The 21,326-nt window shown below is 32.0% G+C and overlaps 2 protein-coding genes across 3 annotated transcripts in view; one reads left to right on the top strand and one right to left on the bottom strand.

The window, feature by feature from the left end:
* Window positions 1–5,034, top strand: part of LOC107453513 (E3 ubiquitin-protein ligase Nedd4) — a 98,609-nt gene extending 93,575 nt beyond the window's left edge. For both annotated transcript variants that reach the window (XM_043053387.2, XM_043053388.2), the window contains exon 22: window positions 374–5,034. In XM_043053387.2, the coding sequence (XP_042909321.1) occupies window positions 374–476 (103 nt within the window). In that variant the 3' untranslated portion in view covers window positions 477–5,034. The remainder of the gene's footprint in view (window positions 1–373) is intronic.
* A 493-nt stretch (window positions 5,035–5,527) lies between these two features.
* Window positions 5,528–5,965, bottom strand: LOC139425581 (protein GVQW3-like). The gene has a single exon (XM_071180871.1). The coding sequence runs from the start codon at window positions 5,963–5,965 to the stop codon at window positions 5,528–5,530; it is 438 nt and encodes a 145-aa protein (XP_071036972.1).
* Between the last annotated feature and the right edge of the window lie 15,361 nt (window positions 5,966–21,326).

Below are 21,326 nucleotides of genomic sequence, written 5' to 3'. Positions count from 1 at the left end.
TAATATTATTTTTACAATATTAAAAAAAAATTTTAATCATTTTTAAGTAATTTTATATTGTTACTAATTTATATAATTTGAATTTGGTTTTAGCTGCCTTGTGCGCTGTTCCAATTTGAATTAGTGTAGCAATGGTTATTTATTTTTCCTACCTCCTGTTTAATATTTTTAACTTAAGAATTTGAATTTATATTTGGATATTCTAAATGTCTCTCAGAAAGGTATTAGTTTTAGAGAGAATTGTCGCAGAATGTTCAAAAACATTCTGCCACAGTGTTTAACAAATGTATTTTGTTGGAAGTAAAGGTAGAAGGATTTATTCAATTGTCACTTAAAGTGAATAAAGTGCTAATGTTAAACCATTTATTTTCAGTTTCAACAGACTAGACCTCCCGCCCTATGACAGCTACCAAGAATTACGTGACAGACTCATAAAAGCAATCGAAGGATCCGAAACATTTGGTGGTGTCGATTAAAGACTGTAAATATATTTCTTTTCTCCAAAAGTGTGCCTACATTAAGCTCAACACTGGCTCTGTGTGTAAAAAATATTGGATTCCCAATCCATTTTTATTTAAGCTGCAATATATTACAAATTTAGCAAATTTTTTCTTTTATTTATTTTCCTCCACTTTGATTCCATATGTAGTGTGTGTGCATGTTTTGTGCTTTAAATTCAAATTTTTTTTGTTACTCAAACACTGAATAAAAGTTTCACCTTTACAGGGCTGATTGCGCTCCGGAAAAACTCCGGATTTTTCGCTAACAGTAATCCGGAAGTTTCCGGAGATCGAAGTTCCTCACGTTTCAAAAAATCATTGATCATAGAAGTTTCCGGTAATCGAATTTTCAAAGGTGGAACTTAAAAACACAGTTTTTTTTTATTTGTTCGTAAGGGAGAGCCAGATACAGGGAATTTTGTTTCTTATTTTTGTCTTATAAAAAATGGTGACCACTCAAAGCAAACCCAATCTATGGAATATATAAGGATGATATTTCAGCTATTCTAAACTATTTCATTTACTATACCATAGGGGTGAACAACCTTTTTGATTGAAGGGCAGGTAGATTAACGAAGGACCGCAAGCATATTTAGTCATGTTAGCGAAAAAACTTTTTCAATTTTTCACAACAATTAATTTATCAAATATATATTGATATACATAAATATTAGGGGGGGGATATAAATTCTAACTAAAAAGAAGCATACAGAATGAAAGTGCAAAAAATATAGACATTTTAGAGTAATATAAATTTGAATTTATTATTTTAATTTAAGAAAATTTATATTGTTTAAACAAAAAACAAACTAAAAGAATGTTTTTGTTTGCGTTCAGAAGTTCCCTCGGGCCACACATCAACAGTCGATGGGCCGCAGGTTGTGCACCCCTACTATAACATTATTTAAGTATGTTCCTTTTTTACTCTATGAGTTTCCAGCAATTAAAACTAGTATAGATAGCCCAATATAGCTCATACAAGTAATTCGCTCTTCTTAGTACGTACAGGGAAAACGCTGGGAATTTTTTTTCCAGATTTGAGTGGCAACCTTGCATCAATACTCCTAAATTAGATAAAATACAAAAAACTGAAACATCACAACCTGAAACAATCTTTTTAATTTATTTCTTAAAATTAGTAAAGAGAAGAAACATGTTTTTTTTTCTTTTTGTAAATTATCATTTTAAAATGGCTTTGTTTTGCATCAAGGTATTTATTGTATTACTTTTTAAAGGAAAATTTTCTGTTCTTTTTTTTTAATTTCTGTCTACAACCAGAAAGAACTTACGTGACTCAAACTGAAATTGAAGAAACGAAATAAATTGTTTTAGCTGTTTTAAATTCAAGCATATTTCTATAAATTATTCTACAATTGTCTATGGATAAAGCAATATAGATTTTAAAATCTTGCTAATAAGATTATTTACGAGAGAAGAAAAAAGGAAATTCATCTTTATCACATAATTTCATGCATATTAGGGTGAGGCAAGTCTTTTACTTGAACATAACTGAAAAAATTATCTTTGGTGAGATTAAAAAAATTAACAAATATTAGTTAAATATCTGAAGAAGAGGCTGCTATTTCAAATTTTATTTTTGCATTTTACAAAAATAATACTTTTAACTAAGTTTATCGAAGCCTTTTACTGACTTATAAGAGATATTTATGTATTAGGGGTATTTTTTTTAAGTGGGGTTATGTATGTTACTAATTGGAGAAATGTTTTTTTTTTTTTCCAAAAATGAAATAGGATTTTTTTTATTGCATGCAGTCAAATTTCTGATAGCCTTAACGTGCCATGAACTTTTCAGACTATACGGTGCATTATTTGTGCGCTTTTAATAGCATCTCTTATGAGCCAATTACAAGCAATATAATGAACACATAAATGTCAAATTTATGTACCAATAATAGTCAAATTTTGCACATTAATTAAAGGCTTTTTTTGTAGCTACTCTTATCAGCCAATTAAAAGCAATATAATGAACTAATAATTGTGAAATTTTGTGCATCAACTAAAGGCAACTTTTTGTAGCGACTCTTATCAGCCAATTACAAGCAATATAATGAACACATAATTGTGAAATTTTGTGCATGAACTAAAGGCAACTTTTTGTAGCAACTCTTATCTGCCAATTACAAGCAATATAATGAACACATAATTGTCAAATTTATGTACCAATAATTGACAAATTTTGGGCATTAACTAAAGGCAACTTTTTGTAGCAACTTAAATGTGTTAAACTTATACCACACATTAATGTGCAAGCTTACGTGATAAATGTTTTTTCAAATATTGATGCTTAATTTGTGAATATAAAGTACAAAACATGTTGTCTTTATAGTTTAATTTTGTCCTGTATTTTTCAAATGTTGAATGTTAGTGTGCAGTTCCTAATATGTTCTGTTTTCTGTTCCACCCTTTTATGCTCAAAAATTATTTTATTTTTTTTAAAGAAAAAAGGAAGACACATATAGTTTAGTTATCAAAACTACAATTCTTTTTCAGTAATGTGATCTAGTTGGCTTCTTTATGTGTGTTTCATTTCTGAGCACTCTTATTCTTTTAACTGCAACTGTAGTAGCTGCATCCATGTAATTTTTTGTGTGATTGTTCTGGGTTTAATTATGTTGGTTTTGTATATATAGAATTTGTAAATTAAAAATAAGTAGTGAATTATGTACAGGGTTATAGTAGTGTATGATACTTCGTGTGTTTTATTTGTGCTGCATATTGATCCCCCCCCCCCGCCTCCCCAAATGTGATGAAATCGATGAAAGAAAAACTAAAAGTATCGTTTGCTGTGTTCAGAATGAATTCATTCTAACCATTCAATATTCAGGGTATCTGAACACCTGGAAAGTCATGAATTTCAATATTGAACAAAATTTGTCATGATTTTAACTATTTTTTTTTTTAAATCCTGTGAAAGTATTTGATTATGGTTGCCGAAAAATCTAATTTTTAAAATGGAATTTCACAGTGTTCTGAATATCTGAATTTGTAACAAAATCCACACTCAGTCTTATTTTATTGAAATCTAACATTTTTTTTTATCCTGCTCTTTAAAAAATTATGGTTTTCTTTCAAAAAATGAAAGAAAAAACATCATTTATATAGCGGATCATCTTTAAAACTTTAACAATTTAAAATTCTAGCTGAGGCCATTGGGGCAAGTCTTCCGTCCCCGGGACGGATTTCCGTCTTTCGAAAATGTCCGCGGATGGAAACAAGACTGACTCCAAGACGGAAATCGGAATTTTTTTTTCTGTCCTTAAAAATATTTTTTAGGTCTACGTTATTGGTCTACTTTCTTATGTCCTGTTGTTATTTTATCAAAAGACAGATGAATAAATATTTTTTGTACAGTATTTAAACTTGATGTATTATGGTAAAGCTTTCTTAGATAGTTTGCATATGTCGAGGGGGTATTTCGTCAAAAAATTTTCAGTCTTGACCTTTTTTCCAACTTGCACCCATGGCTGAAGCAAGCCAGTCATTGGCGAATTTGTTTTATTCCGAAATGAGAACAGAAAATTCCGGAGTGTTTCTTTCTTTCCCGATGAACAAGAAAAGTATCTTTAGTATATAATTCTGCAGAAAAAAGGGGGAAAAAAATTATTTGCTTTTGTATTTTTTTCAGCTGTTTTATTGCTTCAATTCTTTCTTAAATCTGTTTTTTAAATTTAAAATCAATAAATATGAAAATGCAGAGTATTGCAGTTTTGGTTATACTTATCATTTCAATTAATGTTATTATAATGCTTTTTTAAATTCATTGTTTTGTTTTTGTCGGAGAAAATAGTAAGACATGAAAAAAAAAATTTTAATTAGTCATGAATGTAACAGATACTCTTAACAAATCCAGTGCAGAACACAGCCAAACTGAACATTTTCTGTTTTTCTTTCTAATCATCAGTCATTTTTTTTGGATCATGGTATTTTATAGAGCTGAATTTATATTTATCTAGTGTCAGGATTTGTGCTAAACGAATGCCCTACACAATGAACGAGATCAAATTTTTCTATTTAGTCAAAAATTGAGTATCTGGATGATAGTAAATTACGAAAAACCTAAGAAAACTTCTTGGAAGTTAAATTAATCTACTTAAAAATTAGTACACAATACATATTGTTAGAGTATTACATTCAAATTTAAAAATTTTATTCTGTGAATGAATTTCTTTCTGTACAATAAAAAATTAGTACAAGCCCCGAGAATTTGAAATTTTATTCTTATGAATGAATTGCTTTCTGTCCAATTAACTATAGGCGCTATGAATTTGAAAATTTTATTCTGTGAATGAATTTGCTGTTTGTGCAAGAAAAGAAATAGTTCTGGCATTCTGAAGTTTAAAAATTTTATTCTGCAATTGAATTGCTGTTTGTGCAATCAAATTATTTATGTCTCTGCCAAAACTGCTAAAATGTAGAATATTTGTAAACAAATTTTCTAAAATATATTTATTTTTTTTAAATGTCTCTTTAGTTATTAAGAAAAAATGATTTACAATAAATATTTTTGTTTGTATCTATTATGTGTCATTATTTCATAGTCCTTCATTAATAGATATTCATCTAAATTTTTGGAATTGCGATATTACTGGTCCACCCAACTGTGTATATGTTATCGTTTCATAGTTCATCATTTATAGATATTCATCTAAATTTTTGGAATCGCGATATTACTGGTGCACCCAACTGGGAATATGTTATCGTTTCATAGTCCATCATTTATAGATATTCATCTAAATTTTTGGAATCGCGATATTACTAGTCTACCTAACTGTGTATACAGGGTGTGTTCTGAAAGTAATGCGCATTTTCTGGGAAAAATATATTTATTGATCCTATGGGTACAAATAGTTAAAATTCTTCAAAATAGTTCCCTTGTGCATCAATATACTTGCGGAGATGATTCTGCCATGTCTGGAAGGCACCCTGGAACTCCTCGACAGGAATGCCTCTCAAGAACCTTGTAACATGAGCTTGGATGTTCTCCACCGACTCCCAGTGATTTCCCTTCAGCTCTCTTTTCTGTCGGGGGAGCAAAAAAAAGTCACTTGGCGCCAACTCAGGGCTATAGGGAGGCTGGGGCACCAACTCATCAATTCTTCACTGCGCAAAACTGGAACTTCTTTTTGCTCCTCCGTCGACACCTTCGGCACAAGCTTCGCACAGACCTTTCGCATTTGCAAATCCTCCATCAAAATCCCATGTACCACATATTTTGACAAGTTTAGGGTGTCAGCGATTACCTGAATGCTTAACCGACTGTCTGACTTCAAAACTTCACGCACCTGCTGGACGTCCAGAACAAGGCTCGTCGGTGACCTTCTCCCGACCCTACTTGGAGGCCTTGTTCCACATTGAGATCTCGAAATGCATTCCTCCTTAAAGTCGTCTTGAAGCATGTGATGAGTTTCCGTCGCATTCTTCCCAAGTTGCACACAAAACTTCATCGCGTACCGCTGTTCCAGAGAACGAACACTCCGTCACCCCGTGACTCGATCGAAAAAAAGACTTGCGAAGACACGTCCTACTGCTCGGAGCGACCTGAGACCAGGCTTGTTTGGAAGGGCAAATCCCCCACCACATTTTTTAACCAATCTTAAGTGCACTGCGATCAATAGTCGCGACACAATAAAGTCATGCGCATTGCTTTCAGAACGCACCCTGTATGTTATCGTTTCATAGTCCATCATTTATAGATATTCATCCACATTTTGGATTATGATATTAATAGCCTATTTTCATTTTGTTGCCTTTCTCAAGCTTTTCCTCCTCCTTCAACTGGGCACCTTTTTTCCTACACCACAAGAAAAGAAGAAAAAGCTTTTATTAATAGCTGATTTAGAACCATGGTGGCTTAGGAGACAGAGCGCTCGCCTCGATGGCTGGCACCAAACACAGTGCCGATGTGAATATCCTCAGTGGTAGACAGATCATGGGTTAGAGTCATAGTCGCCCTTTCTTGTAAAAAGTTATCGGACAGTCCCTAGAAAACTTCTCTCCGTGTAGCAAAATGTTCAGGACTTTTGTACCATTCTTATTTCTGAATTAAAAAGACAGACAGTTAATTGCATCAGACGATCGCAATGCTAAACGAATGGACGGGAATCGAAGCGGTCTCAGTGAACGGCGAGTTTGGGCTACAGTCACGTGACTTTATCTTTTGTCCACGGGTCGGGGGTTATTCTACTCTCTCTACCCAGTATTTCAACTCTATGGTTGGAGTCCCCTTGCTGTCAGACTAATCATGGTAGGTTTACCTCTCCATGTAACGCAAATGTGGGTTAGTTCCATTAAAGAGTACCCACGGAGGCAAAATTTCTCCGAATACTTAATCCGAAAGTTCCTTTGTCTTCTGAATTGGATTAAAAATTACAGGGCTGTAAACTCAAAATTGGGTCAGTTGTTCAAAGGCGGTTATAAAATAAAAAATATCAATTATCGTAAAAGCACAATGGAAGGACTATTTTGGTGTGAAAAACCTATTTTCTATATTCAATAAAATATGAAAGAAATAAAATAATAATAATTAATTCGAACTTCATATCTTTGAATTTGGAAAAGTCATTTTAACACATTATTTTACTCAATGTAAGACTTCAAAAAATGAGATGTTGCGTTAAAAATAGGTCAGGAAAGATACCAATTAAATATCATAATAAACAAATTTCTCTAAATAAAAGGGTTTATAAAAATAAATAATTAAACTTACCTTTTTCTTTCCTCTTTGTCATAAAATGAGAAAAATGCTCCTCCTCCCTATTATGAAATAGCGTCTGAACACAAAGATGTTTTACTTAAAAAAGAAAAAAATCTCAAAATTTTCTTTAAAAAATTTTATGTTGGAAAGAATTTTTGAAAAGAAACAAAAGTGAATGAAATGTTTTAGAAACCAGTCACTTTATAAAAAAAAAAGTTAATTTGTCTTTAAATGTTGTTCTTTGAAGTTTTTGATCATTGAAATATGTCAAACAAAAGTGAGATACTAATTTATTTTGTTAAAATTTTTTTAATGAAACAAGATATTTCAAAAATGACTTTTTATATTAATGAAATAAACAAAAGTTCATTCATAACAAACATGTAAGGGGGATAAGCATAAGTATCACAGAAAAAGAAAAAAAATTATCAAAGATAATAATGATATCTGGTATTATGTAAAAAAAATTGTTTTAAGTTACTTGTGTAAAAGCACCGTAACTACTACTTATATAACTGATGTTTATTTAAGTTTTTAAAAACTACAATGGTCGACAAAATTAAGAGACGGAAGACATTTTCCCAAATATCTCAAAAAATTCTGACTATAAATAAATGAAATTTCGTATGGATATAGGTTATTCCATGCTAATAAAGTATGCAAAACAAAAATGAAAGTGCCATTCACTGGCAAGACCTATTGCCAATAAATCCAATGTAGTCTGAACTTAAGGATAAAAGATGACAATAAAAGTGAGGCTTGTACAGTGTGTGTTGCCTCTAGTATGGTGTATGGTCACCCCTGACAGACAGACAGCATGCACAACGAGTATGCATGCTGTTAATAAGGGAGTTAAGGAGGACTTGCGGAAGACCCTCCCATTCTTCCACCAGAGCAATTTTTAACTCCAGAAAGGTTCTAAGGGGAGGTTGGCGCATCGCAATAGCTCTCCCAAGAGCATCCCAAGCATGTTCAATAGGATTCAGGTCAGGGGATTTGGCTGGCCAATCCATTCGTTGAATATCCTCGCTTTCCAGATACTCATCAACCATGAGAGCCCTATGTGGTCGCGCATTGTCGTCCATAAAAATGAACTCAGGGCCAACAGCGCCCCTGAAAAGACGCACATAGGGCTCTAGGACCTCCTGCCTGTACCTCTGGGCATTCACGGAACCATTGTCAAACACATGGAGCGGTGTGCGGGTATCTTGCATGATCCCTGCCCAAACCATGAGTCCTCCACCAGCATGATGGTCCCTTTCGATAATGTTGCTGGGATGGTATCGGGTTCCAGGTTCCCTCCATATCAATAACCATCCAGAAATAGCGTCATAGAAGAATATAGCGTCATAGAAATGTGCAAAAATGCCTTCCATCTCTTAATTTTGTCCACCAGTGTATATACAAAAAAACATATAAAATTTATTTCGTTTTAATAAATTAGTTCTCTGTTGCCTTTCAAGGATAAATTATTTTAAACTTTAAGACCCATTTCCTAAAATAATCCCCAATTATGTATGAAAAAATTTCGATTTTTCTGAAGAATTTCTAATTAGTATTTCTATTGAATCCAAAAGTAATTTTTTTGTCCTATACTTTTATATAATATCTAATTTAGTAAAAGCTATAAAAAAATTGCACTCTCTTTTTGAGTAAAATAAAATTTGCTTCTTATACTAACATCACTTTTAAAATTGCTATCCATTATATAATATTAGTAATCTTCATTCTAATTAAAATAATAGTAAATTGGATCAGATAAATTAAAATCGTAATTTTTATTGAAAATGAATAAAAAACTAAGGTTAAAGTAAAGCACTTAAAAGGCATTAATTGCTTTCTCAGGTCTATTTTTTCAGATCTATCTTAATTTGTTATTTCCGTAAAAGTAAAGATTTCTTTTTGAATAATTTTGTATATGCATTTCACATTCAAAATTATCACTTTTTTCTGATTAAATCTATAAAATGTTTAATTTAGAGAGAATAATTAATTAATAAAATTTCTGTCATCTAAAAAGGCAAACTAGTGAGGCAATTTTCTTTTTTAAAAAGAAACAAAAAGTTAAGTATTTTAAATGTGCGTCTTTTAATTCCTCAAATCTATTTCAGTTCATTATTAGAGTAACACTATGGATTTCTCTGTTTAGAATGTCTTATGTATGGTTCGAATCCAAAAAAGAATTTTTTTTTTCTTTCTAATTACGCTTTAAAAATGTTAAGGTTAAATACAGGGTGTTTATAAAGTCCCGAACCCATTTTGATGTTTAATAACTCATAAAATAATAAAGATAGATTAAAATTAATTACATAAATCGTTAGATAGACTCAAAAAGTTTCATGACCCTCGTCAATGAACTTCCACGTGTGCCCCCTTCCTCGCACGGAGAATATCAAGTCGATAATCAATTTCACGCGAGGTAGCGGCAAGCATGTCGGCATCCACAGAGGCTATTGCGGTTGTAATTCTGGCTTTTAGGTCATCAATGTTCGACACGACCCTCCTGTAAACATTGTCATTTATAAATCCCCAAAGAAAAAAGTCTAGCAGCGTTACATCAGGTGATCTGGATGGCCAAGGAATTGGACCTCCTCGCCCAATCCATCCTCCTGGAAAATGGTCATTCAAAGAACTATGAACGATGATACCCCAATGAGGTGGTGCACCATCTTGTTGCAAAAAGACATGTGGCTGAAGCTCTTATAGTTGTGAAAATACGAAGTTTTCCAACATGTCTAAGTATACGACTGACGAGACAGGAAGATAGATTGGGCGTACCGTAAAATTACAAATTTACAATTATTGAACGAAATAATAAAAAATAAATTATTTTTTCGTTGGAAAATCAAATTTTATAATTGTGTGAAAAAATGTTTTGGTTTTCTTGATAAGTCCACGAAATAGCGAAATACACACAAAGGGAAACTAACATGAAGGGACCCAAATGTAAGACTAAATTATTGGGACCATGCTATTCACAATTCTAGCTACTTTAGTGGTCAAAAATCCAGATACGTCAACAACAAAAAAAGTTTGATTTATTCGAAGAAAGTACCCTTTTTGTTGTCTGATTTCGTAACTTAATAATTAGCACTAATCAATTAGCATATTTAAGTTTACTCCTTTAAACCATTAAGATCGATTTTTAATACGTGAAAGTTCGATCATGAGAACGAAAATTATTCAGATTGATACTTTTTACTGTACTTTATCATATATATATAGGTAGATAAATGCGTGAAACAAAATGCTTTAGCTACTTTTAATCCAAATCAAAGCCATATTAATTTAAACTAAAAATTATTACTTAAAGTATACACAAATCAACTCTTAATTTAATAAAAAAAATCTCAACATAGTAAAAATTTCAACAGCGTGAGTATAATATTCTTTGTAAAGAAATGGCCCTCAAAATTGTCGCTTCGTTTCTGATTTCATGTAGCTTATTTATCAGACTAGAAATCAAGTTAATGAGACACAACTAGTAAGTAATCAATAAAAAATAAGCAATTTTGAAGTTCGTTTATTTCTTTTTAAATAAGTGAAATCAGTGTTTTTCAAATATTCATTCTAAGTTCGAATTTTTTATAATTCTAAAAATTTTTACCTCTTGAGCTCGAAGTACTTTAGAGTGTATGTTGTGTATCCTTTAAATAAATGTAGTTGTATTTTAATATTTCAAAAGTGAGAAATATCATTACTATTTTAATTACTTTTATTTCTTCTAGCAAACACTTAAAAAAAAACTGTGATTTAAATATAATTATTTTTAAACGCGGTGTCAAAGAAAGGCACATGTTTTTTAGAGTTATAAAATCGTTTTAAAATTGTTTCAACGAAAGAAAAAATTAAAAGAAAAGTTTTGTTTGAGAATGAAAACGATTTTTTTCCCAACCACTTTTGAAACACACCCGACTTCTGCATTAAAATTTGAGGAGTAAGTAAAACATCTGCCTGCAAAAGAGGCATATCGTATTACCCTTTTATATACCCCGTTTGATATGGAACAAAACTTGATGCTTAAATAAAAATAGTCGCCAAGGATGAGAAAGTGGTTTCTCAAAGAAAGAAAGGAAACTAAAATAGCAAATAATTTTTTTTTTCTTTGTCAAGATATTATCTTGCCCTCGGAATTTCTGAAGTAAAACTTCTTAAAATGTATTTCAGTAGTACCGCAAATAATGATTTAAATTTGATTTCAAATAATTTTGATCACCATGATACACAAATTCTTTTTTTTCTATAAGCTTCGATCACCTCAAGCAACTCATCTTCGTTTTTCTTTCTTTTTTTATTTACCACGTTTATAACAACTTGCCTTCGTGTATGTCAGTTCGGGTTGAATTTTTTAACCGATTTTAAACTAACTTCCCGACTAGCTACAGACTTCAAATTTGGCACATAGTTCAGAATTGGATGACCATGCATGAAAATGAAGAGAAAAAAGACATACAAAGTAAAATAAAATTGAGGAAAAATTTATATTTTCGCGATTGTCTTTCGTTGTCGATTCGATTATTTCAAATGAGTGCAACATGTCAGTTGAAAAGTTTTGTGTACAGTGAGTGAAAAAATTGAGATTTTGAGAGTACAAAAAAAATCAAAATGATATTTTTAAAAACTAAGTTTTTGTAGTGGGGAATAATAATTAAAAAACAAAAATTTGAAAAACGACAAGTGTGGGGCTCATGAAATACGTAACAGTACATATATACACATTTTCTTACTCATACAAATGCACATCCACATTCAGATTCTCATGAGACCACATACTGTTACTGTTATGTATTTCATGCACCCCACGTTTTTCGTTTTTCAAATTAATTATTATTCTCCACTACAAAAACGTGGTTTTTAAAAATATTATTTTGATTTTTAATTTACACTCCACGTATTTCATTTAAAGTGTGATACATATTTAAAACTACCACCTTTTTAGTCTATACCTAGATAAAGTGGTTTTTGAAAACCATTTGATTTATTATTATTAACAGGAAGTGGTTCCCAGAAACCCCACTCGAGCACATAAGAAAAGTTTTGTTTGAGAATTAAAATTGAGTATTTAAAAAGTTTTTATTTCTCTTTAAGTTTCGGTTTTTGATAATATTACTAAGCATATTAAAGTTAACTTTCAAGCTATTTATATTATTTTGTCAAAATTATTATATTTTGTTATTATTATATATTATTTTGTCATTTTAAAATTAAAAATACATTTAACGTGAGTTGCAAAACATTGCGTTAGTTACGAGAGAGAATGTTGTGATTCATAAAATTACTACATAATAATAAATTGACTACAAAGTAAACGAGTTCGACTGTAATTAATTTTACGAATGATATTTCAGAATACTATGGATACTTTAATATGGACTAATAACAAATATCTTCTTTGCCACATAATTTACACCATTATTACCAACATATTTTACTCAGTCAAATAAATGTAAGTATTTTTTTTTTCATTGTTAGGATAAATTCGAGTTTCTGTAAGATGTACGTCTAAATAAGGCTTCAGGTTGCTTACAATTTGTTTCAAATGCGAACTTAGATATAATAATGAAGGATAGGTGTCAAAATTTCTAAAAATCTATACATATGCTAAAAAATATTTATGAAACATTTTTAAAAAGTTTTTTTTTGTCCTCGTCACACTATATAATAAGAGGTGTCGCTAGAATCGATGATAAAGCAAATATGATAGAGGGGGGATTAAAGAAACTCTGTGTAGCCTACATTTAATGCCTATTACTTTTTATTTCATATACAGGCTTTACTCTCGTTTACTTTTCCAATTATTATTAAAATTATTATTAATAGCTGCATTTGAGAGGGTCATTTGGCAGATACTTTAATATTTTTAAATTGAATATTTTGGTCCAAATGAGAACTTTGATATTAAACCAAGTTAAAGATAGGCGTCAAAATTTATAAAAAACATAATGTAATAGCATATTTTGCCCATGTCTCTCTACATTGTTAGCACAGGTATCGCTATAAAGGGTAATAATGCAAATATTATAAAAGATGGGTTAAAAATATTCTTAGTAGCCTACATTTAAAGTATATTAATGTCTACTTTTGTTATAGGCATTTCTCTCGTTTACTTTGCAATTATTATTAATAACTGCATTTGAGTGGGTCATTAGGCGGATACTTTAATAATTTTTTATAATTTTTCTAATCAAATGAGAACTTTGATATTCATGCCAAGTCATAGTATGAGTGTCGAAATTTCTAAAAAAATATAGTTATGCTAAGAAATATCAATAAAACTTTTAATTATTTTTTTTTATTTCGTAAATATCTTTCTACATTATTAGCACATGTATCGCTACAAAGGGTTATAATAGTATATTATTCGCCAAAAAAACATAATTTCATATAACGACGGATCCTTCGAAAAACAGCCTAATGTAAACCTAAGAAACCAATGCCTAAAACCGAAATTGAAAGCAGGATACTTTAAACGTAGGTTACACAAACTTTATTTTAAACAGCCACATATCATCAGGGAGCATTGGTTTTAACTTTTTTACTACACTGGTGGACAAAATTAAGAGATGGAAAGCATTTTCGAACATTCATTCGCACATGCAAGATACCCGCACACCGCTCCAGGTGTTTGACAATGGTTCCGTGAATGCCCAGAGGTACAGGCAGGAGGTCCTAGAGCCCTATGTGCGTCTTTTCAGGGGCGCTGTTGGCCCTGAGTTCATTTTTATGGACGACAATGCGCGACCACATAGGGCTCTCATGGTTGATGAGTATCTGGAAAGCGAGGATATTCAACGAATGGATTGGCCAGCCAAATCCCCTGACCTGAATCCTATTGAACATGCTTGGGATGCTCTTGGGAGAGCTATTGCGATGCGCCAACCTCCCCCCAGAACCATTCTGGAGTTAAAAATTGCTCTGGTGGAAGAATGGGAGGGTCTTCCACAAGTCCTCCTTAACTCCCTTATGAACAGCATGCATACTCGCTGTGCATGCTGCCTGTCTGTCAGGGGTGACCATACACCACACTAGAGGCAACACACACTGTACAAGCCTCACTTTTATTGTCATCTTTTATTCTTAAGTTCAGACTACATTGGATTTATTCGCAATAGGTCTTGCCAGTGAATGGCACTTTCATTTTTGTTTTGTATACTTTATTATCATGGAATAAGCTATATCCATACCAAATTTCATTTATTTATATTCAGTATTTTTTGAGATATTTGGGAAAATGTCTTCCATCTCTTAATTTTGTCCACCAGTGTATTTGAAAAGCGCATGCTTGCCTTTAACCGTTCCTTTACTTTTTCCCTCTGTGGATCCACAGAGAATTTCGGTAGCCAAGTGTGATTACGAAGTCCTCCTGTACATCTCCGGAATTGAGAGATTCCATTAAATTAGCAAATATATGCTTTTTAAAATTAAAAATTAAAGAATAAGCATAATTTAATTAAAAAAAAAAGATATTTCTGATTTTAATGAAACTACAGAAGTCTTCTTGTTGTTGCCTCTAAAGCTACTTGCCAATATCCAAACCTGCTGGAAGTCAAGTGAACGTAAGGCAGAAGGTGCGTTTCTTGTTTTCCTGCAGCGTCATCTATAGCCAAGAATACATCAGTCACACACACTCGTCACAGGAACCATTCATCCACAGATCGTAATTTTGACCTGAACCAGAGAAAGACCAATCTCTAATTCAGTGCCCCAAGAGGTATTGATTTGTTATGGAAACACGGAGGACTAATTTCACGTGCACCCATCACGATTTACCACACATAGAGTCTTTGCTGGTAATCACGGACTTAGAAAATAGTAAAAGGTAGCAGAGAAAATATTGCTTACCTTTGGTACGTGTCTGGTCACTTGCGTTTTTCTTCACTTGTGTTTACTTCAATAGTGCTGTTATACCAGGTTTGACTTACTTAAGATAACTAAAGCATTATTAAATCAGTAAAAAGTTCGCCTTTTAAGATAAGAGTTTATTATTAAATAAACATAATTTGTAAGTAAGCGAGCTCTTAACAAGAAGAATAGATGAGTAGTAAAGTGATAATAAAGGTTATACATTTCATAACTAAGCAGCACCATCCATCAGTGGCTAAAATAATAAAAAGTGAATCGAAAGATTATATATATATATATATTATGATTCTATGGGCAGCAGGGATCGAACTCACCAACCCTTGGACGTAAGCCCAAGACACAACCAACCAGGCTATCCCGGCCCACCGAAGTCATTGTGGCGTCATCGCCTAGAACAGTTGAGGTCTCCTGACCCTCAATCTTCGTTCAAAATAATTGATGCGTTGGGAATGGCTAAGAATAGTCTAGCAGGACAATAGTGCAATTTACATAAAATTTAAATAGAAGATTAAAGAAAAAAATAAATTAAACTAAAAACAGGTGAACAAGGCGTTATTAAGGGGACGTAATACTTACCCTCTTGACGGTTTCGTTATAACCAGTCTGAAACTATTTAAATATTAATTTCTTAGCATATACATATGCTAAGAAATATGTATCAAACATTTTGAAAAAATATTTTACTTTGTCCTTGTCACTCAATATGTAATAATCAGCACAGACGTAGCTATAATCGATGTTGATGCAAAATACGATATGAGGCGTGTTAAAAACTTCTGAATAGCCTACATTTAATGTATACCATTGTCTACTTCACCTATAGGCATTCCTTTTCATTGTTTTCTAATTATTCTTAGTAGCTGGTTTGGTGAGGATCATTTGGTGGACACTTTAATAATTTTTGGGTTCAAGTGACAGCTTTGATACTAATACCAAATCAAAGTATAAGTGTCAAAATTTCAAAAAACATATACAGATGCTAAGAAATATGTATAAAACATTTTGAAAACATATTTTACTTTGTCCATGTTACTTAATATGTAATAGTCAGCACAGGTGTCGCTATAATCGATGTTGATGCAAAACACGATATGAGGCGTCTTAAAAACTTTTGAATAGCCTACATTTAATGTTTACTATTGTCTACTTCACCTATAGGCATTCCTTTTCATTGCTTTCTAATTATTCTTAGTAGCTGGTTTTGTGAGGATCATTTGGTGGACACTTTAATTTTTGGGTATAGATATTAGTATAGAAAGTAAAAGGCTAGGGCTGCCTGTAATTCAATTGGCTTCCCTAGCGGGACGCCACCTTACACCGCTACAATGAGCTTTAGACAGAGAAGTAGATATTAGTACAGAAAGTAAAAGGTTAAGGCTGCCTGTAACTCAATTGGCTTCCCTAGCGGGACGCCACATTACACCGCCACAATGAGCTTTAGACAGAGAAGTAGATATTAGTATAGAAAGTAAAAGGCTAGGGCTGCCTGTAACTCAATTGGCTTCCCTAGCGGGACGCCATCTTACACCGCCACAATGAGCTTTAGACAGAGAAGTAGATATTAGTATAAATTTTAGTTTCAAAATTAAAAAGAAAATGGAAAAGTTATTTAAAGTGGTAGAAAGGATCAAGGGAAATAAAAAAAATTAAGTTAATGCTATTTAGCTAAAAAATGTTTTTTTAAAAAAAGAAGTGAAACGTTAAGGCGGCCTGTAACTCATTGGGCTTCCCTTGCAGGACGCCATACAGAGATGCCAACTTGCTCCGCTTTGTAAAATACCATTTTCTAGTGGTAGCGAAATTTAAGTTACTTTCAGTTTCGCTATTTTCATTTTAAGTAACTTTTTCACCCCTAAATATCAAAAATTATAAGTAGGGGAGAGGGGGGCACATGTGAACATGGTATGTTTTACCAATATGATTTGAAATAAAAAATCTCGAAAAATTTTCAATTGATGGCAGTACTAGTCCTACCTCTCTGAGAAACTTTCAGAACAATGAGACATTTTGTTAGTCTATTCTGACAATTTCTTTGTATCAGCTGGTGTTGCATATATTATAATCGCTCGCTTCTCCAAGTGAAAGCATAATATAAATCAACTAATAAACTAAAATTAACTATTGCAGATCATTATATGAACATTCAGGTAAGTTTATGACAATTATTCTTTTTTTTTACTCAATTAAAAGTTAAATATTTTTCAAGTTAGGTTTAAGAAGGATGATGGGGGCACTTGTGAACAAAACATCTGGGGCAGATGTGAACAGTTCACAAGTGCCCCTACATAGTATTAAGATTATTATCCTCATGATATTATAAGTTTAAAAAATATGTATGCATTTAAAATTATCATTATTTAATTTTCCATAATTAATTTATTAATTTTTCCTTTAAAAAAATTTTTTTTTATTAAATGGTTGATCGCGCATCACGCATATTAACTGATACACCTGAGAAAATAGAATTGTTAAAGCTACAAATGAAAAGATAGAAAAAATAAAAAAAAAGCATGAAAGAGTATTAGAGAAGAAAGAAAAAGGCCCATTACAACACCCGTGGAACATGAAGTTGCGAAAAACCCAATTACGGATAAATTATTGTACAGCTGAAAAATTATTTTCTTATTGACAGTACTGTTGTACAATTTAAATTCACATAGTAAGCTACAACCCCCTCAGTATAATGCGTATCTATATCTGTTATATTAAAGATTTTTTTTCTTTGAAATATGATGATTGCTTTGTGTTTTATGTTCTTCATATGTGCCCCAGACCTGTTCACATGTGCCCCCAATAGGGGCACATGTGAACAATTGAAGCCATTTTTCTAAAATAATTTAAAGTAAAGAAATATTTTATTGAAAAATCTCAAAAAATTCCACTAGACAAAGAAAATACTATTTAAACATATGGACTTTTTTACTATGAAAAATTGATGATATTTTTCGAAAAGTGAAGAAATAAAAAAATTTGTTCACGTGTGCCCCCCTCTCCCCTATCATATAAAATGCAACGTTAAAGCATATATCTACTGGTTACTCTATTAAAAAGTAGGCGTAACTATCCTTTTTTAACGATTTTTACTATATAATTTGCTATCACTTTATTAAAACTGTTCTAGAAAGCGGAGCAGTTGGCATCCCTGCGCCATATTATACCGCCACAATGAGCTTTAGACAAAGAACTGGATATTGATATAAATTTTAGTCGTTTTTTACAATTCGTAAGTCTTTTCATGTAATACTTTGCATAAAATCCTCTTTTCAGTTAGTTTTGAAAACCTGAATAGTTTTAATATTATGAATCTCAATGAAGTCATCAAATAATCACTTTTTAACGCGTTCTTTGCTGATGTTATCGTAAATCTAGACGCCCGGTGACTGAGCGGTAGCTCTGTCGTGCCACAGTTCTCTGGTTCGATCCTCGGGCCGGGCAAGGTTGACTCAGCCTTTCATCCCTTCAGTGGGTCGATAAACGATTACCAAGCATGCTTGGAAACTAAACACTAGGGGTTCCGCGAACGGCTGACCACCTGACCGGAACATCTGCTCTTGCACCCCAGAGCCCAAGGGCAAGAAAACTGAGATGGGCACAGTAGGCTCTGGCCCTTTAGGGCTGTCGCGCCTCTGAGTTTAGTTTATCGTAAATCTAAACGACTTTTTTAACAGTCATTTCTGCTTTTTAACATGATTTTGAAAATGCCATATTTTATAACGATATTATTAACCACTAAAGTTTCAAATCTTCGATTTAAATAATCACTTTCTGGTGCACTTTATTTGTTTCGATTTAATCGTAATTTCAAGTGTTTTTTTTTCTTTTTTTTTTGTTTGAAATTATTTCCTTCTACATTTTAACAGTTATTACTCTACATTCCCCCAGAGTCGCGATGGCTCAGGGGATAGAGCCTTCGCCCTTGATTAAGGTGAACCGGGCTCGAATCCTCAATTATGATTGGTCCAAACAAATCCTTATCCGGCTTGCACCGACCACAGTGCTGACGTGAAATATCCTCAGTGGTCCCTTTGTCGTTAGGCTAACCGTGGGAGGTTCTCGTGTTCTTCCTTTCTGTTATAAAAGAAAACTTATTTCTTTTATATCTTCAACTGAAACAGGTATCAATGAAAGGTTTCTTACCTGTTTTTCAACCCGGGCGGTTCGTATGTAAATAAAGACCATAAACTCAAGGATAAATACTCCTTCGAATTAGTTAACATATGCATATTAACAGCACTACAGAAACAACACTACAAATACAGCATGATCCAGGGGTGATTGTGAGACCAAGTCAAAATTCCGTAAAATTTTTTGAGTTAAAAAAAAAAGAAGTTTAAATTGAAAAAATTTAAACAAGGTTTTTTTCCTTCTCTCAATATTTCTTAGTTTACTTAAAATATATTTAAAATTTTACACATACCTATACCATTTACACATACCTATGATGACCTGGAGAAGTAATTAAAATTTACAAATATGTCTTTCTTTCTTGAGTTTATGATTATCATAACTATTTACTGAAAAAAAATGAATATTAATCATGAATATAAGCTTATAAAGTATCTCTCTGGCTCTCCCTTACTAACAAATAAAATAAACAGTGTTTTTAAGTTCCACCTTTGACAATTTGATTTCCGGAAACTTCTGTGATCAATGATTTTTTGAAACGTCTGGACCTTCGATCTCCGGAAACTCCCGGATCACTGTTAGCGAAAATTCCGGAAATCAGGATTTTTTCCGGAGCACAATCAGCCCTGATGATCTCTCGATCGCCAGTAACATAAACATACTCGTCTGCCAAAATTGTTAATTAGTAAGAGTTCTAGATCTCGTGGCGCCCTCTAGTTCGTTAACTAATTAAAAAAAATGGTATTCTGTTTTTAACACTCTTCATGTAATGCAAATGCGGGTTAGTTCCATCAAAAAGTCCTTCATGAAGGCAAATTTCTCCCAATATTTGATGCAGAAGTTCCATTGTCTTCTGGATTGGGTTCAAAAATACAAGGCTACGAAGTTGAACATTAGTAGTCGTAAACCCAAAAAATTGAGTCATCTAAACAACGACGGTTATAAAATAAAAGTAAACTATACATTCCCACAATTTTTAAAATCCGAAGTTTTTATTACGAACATGCGGGTTTTAAATCTTGTATATATTCGTGCTGATTTTATCGTAAATTTAAGTATTATTAATTTTTTTCACTTTTTTTAGTTTTTATTTTTATGTTTTTCCGCGTGATTTTGACGATCCCATTATTTTAAGTACAATGTTATTACGTCACTAGATTTTCTAATCGCGTATTTAAATAATCACTTTTTGACATGATTTAATTCGGTTCAATTGCATCGGAAATCTGAGTTATCTTTCCATCGTTTTCTCGGTGACGAAGGTGATTTGGAGGATCAACCGAATATTCGAAAATAAAAAATCGGCCGAATTCCATATTTTCGGCGCCAGATAGCAACATTTTATTTAACAGCAAAGTAACATTTTAAATCGAAATTTCAATGCTAATAATATTTTTGTGCAAAACTTATTCGTAAAACAACGTTAAAGATATAGCATATCAGAAAAGTTTTTGAAAATGCCGCGCTCTCATAGAAATGGTTCATAAAAACAAAAGAATATATACAAAAGCGAAACTAAGAAAACAAAAATCTTAATACTGGAAAGAAAATTTTAAAGCTGGACGTCTCAGTTTTCCAATTACCGTATTTTCAAAAAAAAAAAAATAAAGTAAAAAATAAAGTCTAACAAAAACGCTCCTAAAAATTTTCGCGTTATAATAAAAACTTTAATAAAAAGCAAGTTTGAAACTCTAATAATGAAACGCTCAATTTAAATTGCTATGAAGTTTAATATAAGCGATCTTTAAAAAATTTTGAGTCATGATAAAACGCTAATAAAAAAAGTTAATTAAGAAGATTTATTTTTATTTTTAAAAAAGGGAAATTTTTTTTTAAAGTTCCTTCATCAAATAACGCATTCTTCTATGTTATCTGTTACTGTTACAGTACTGTCTGTTACAGTCTCTCTGTCTGTTACAGTAAATGAAAAAGTGACAATAAACGAATAAGCTATCTAAAATGTTCCGTTAAAATGTTAAGCTATAATAAAACAGAAAAAAAAATGATACAAAAAAACAATCGTTCTTAATTCGTAAAACTACAGGTGTCGAAAAAATCACGAAATTGACTTGCTAAATAAATAAAAAAAAAAAAAAAAAAAAAAAAAAAAAAAAAAAAAAAAA

This window comes from Parasteatoda tepidariorum, chromosome 5, assembly GCF_043381705.1.
Source record: "Parasteatoda tepidariorum isolate YZ-2023 chromosome 5, CAS_Ptep_4.0, whole genome shotgun sequence".
NCBI classification, from domain to species: domain Eukaryota; kingdom Metazoa; phylum Arthropoda; class Arachnida; order Araneae; family Theridiidae; genus Parasteatoda; species Parasteatoda tepidariorum.
This window is presented reverse-complemented; position numbering and strand designations above follow the sequence as displayed.

Bases quoted from the DNA above. Each gene is read 5' to 3' on its own strand.
- LOC139425581 (XM_071180871.1), bottom strand. From the start codon at position 5,965: ATGAAGTTTTGTGTGCAACTTGGGAAGAATGCGACGGAAACTCATCAC.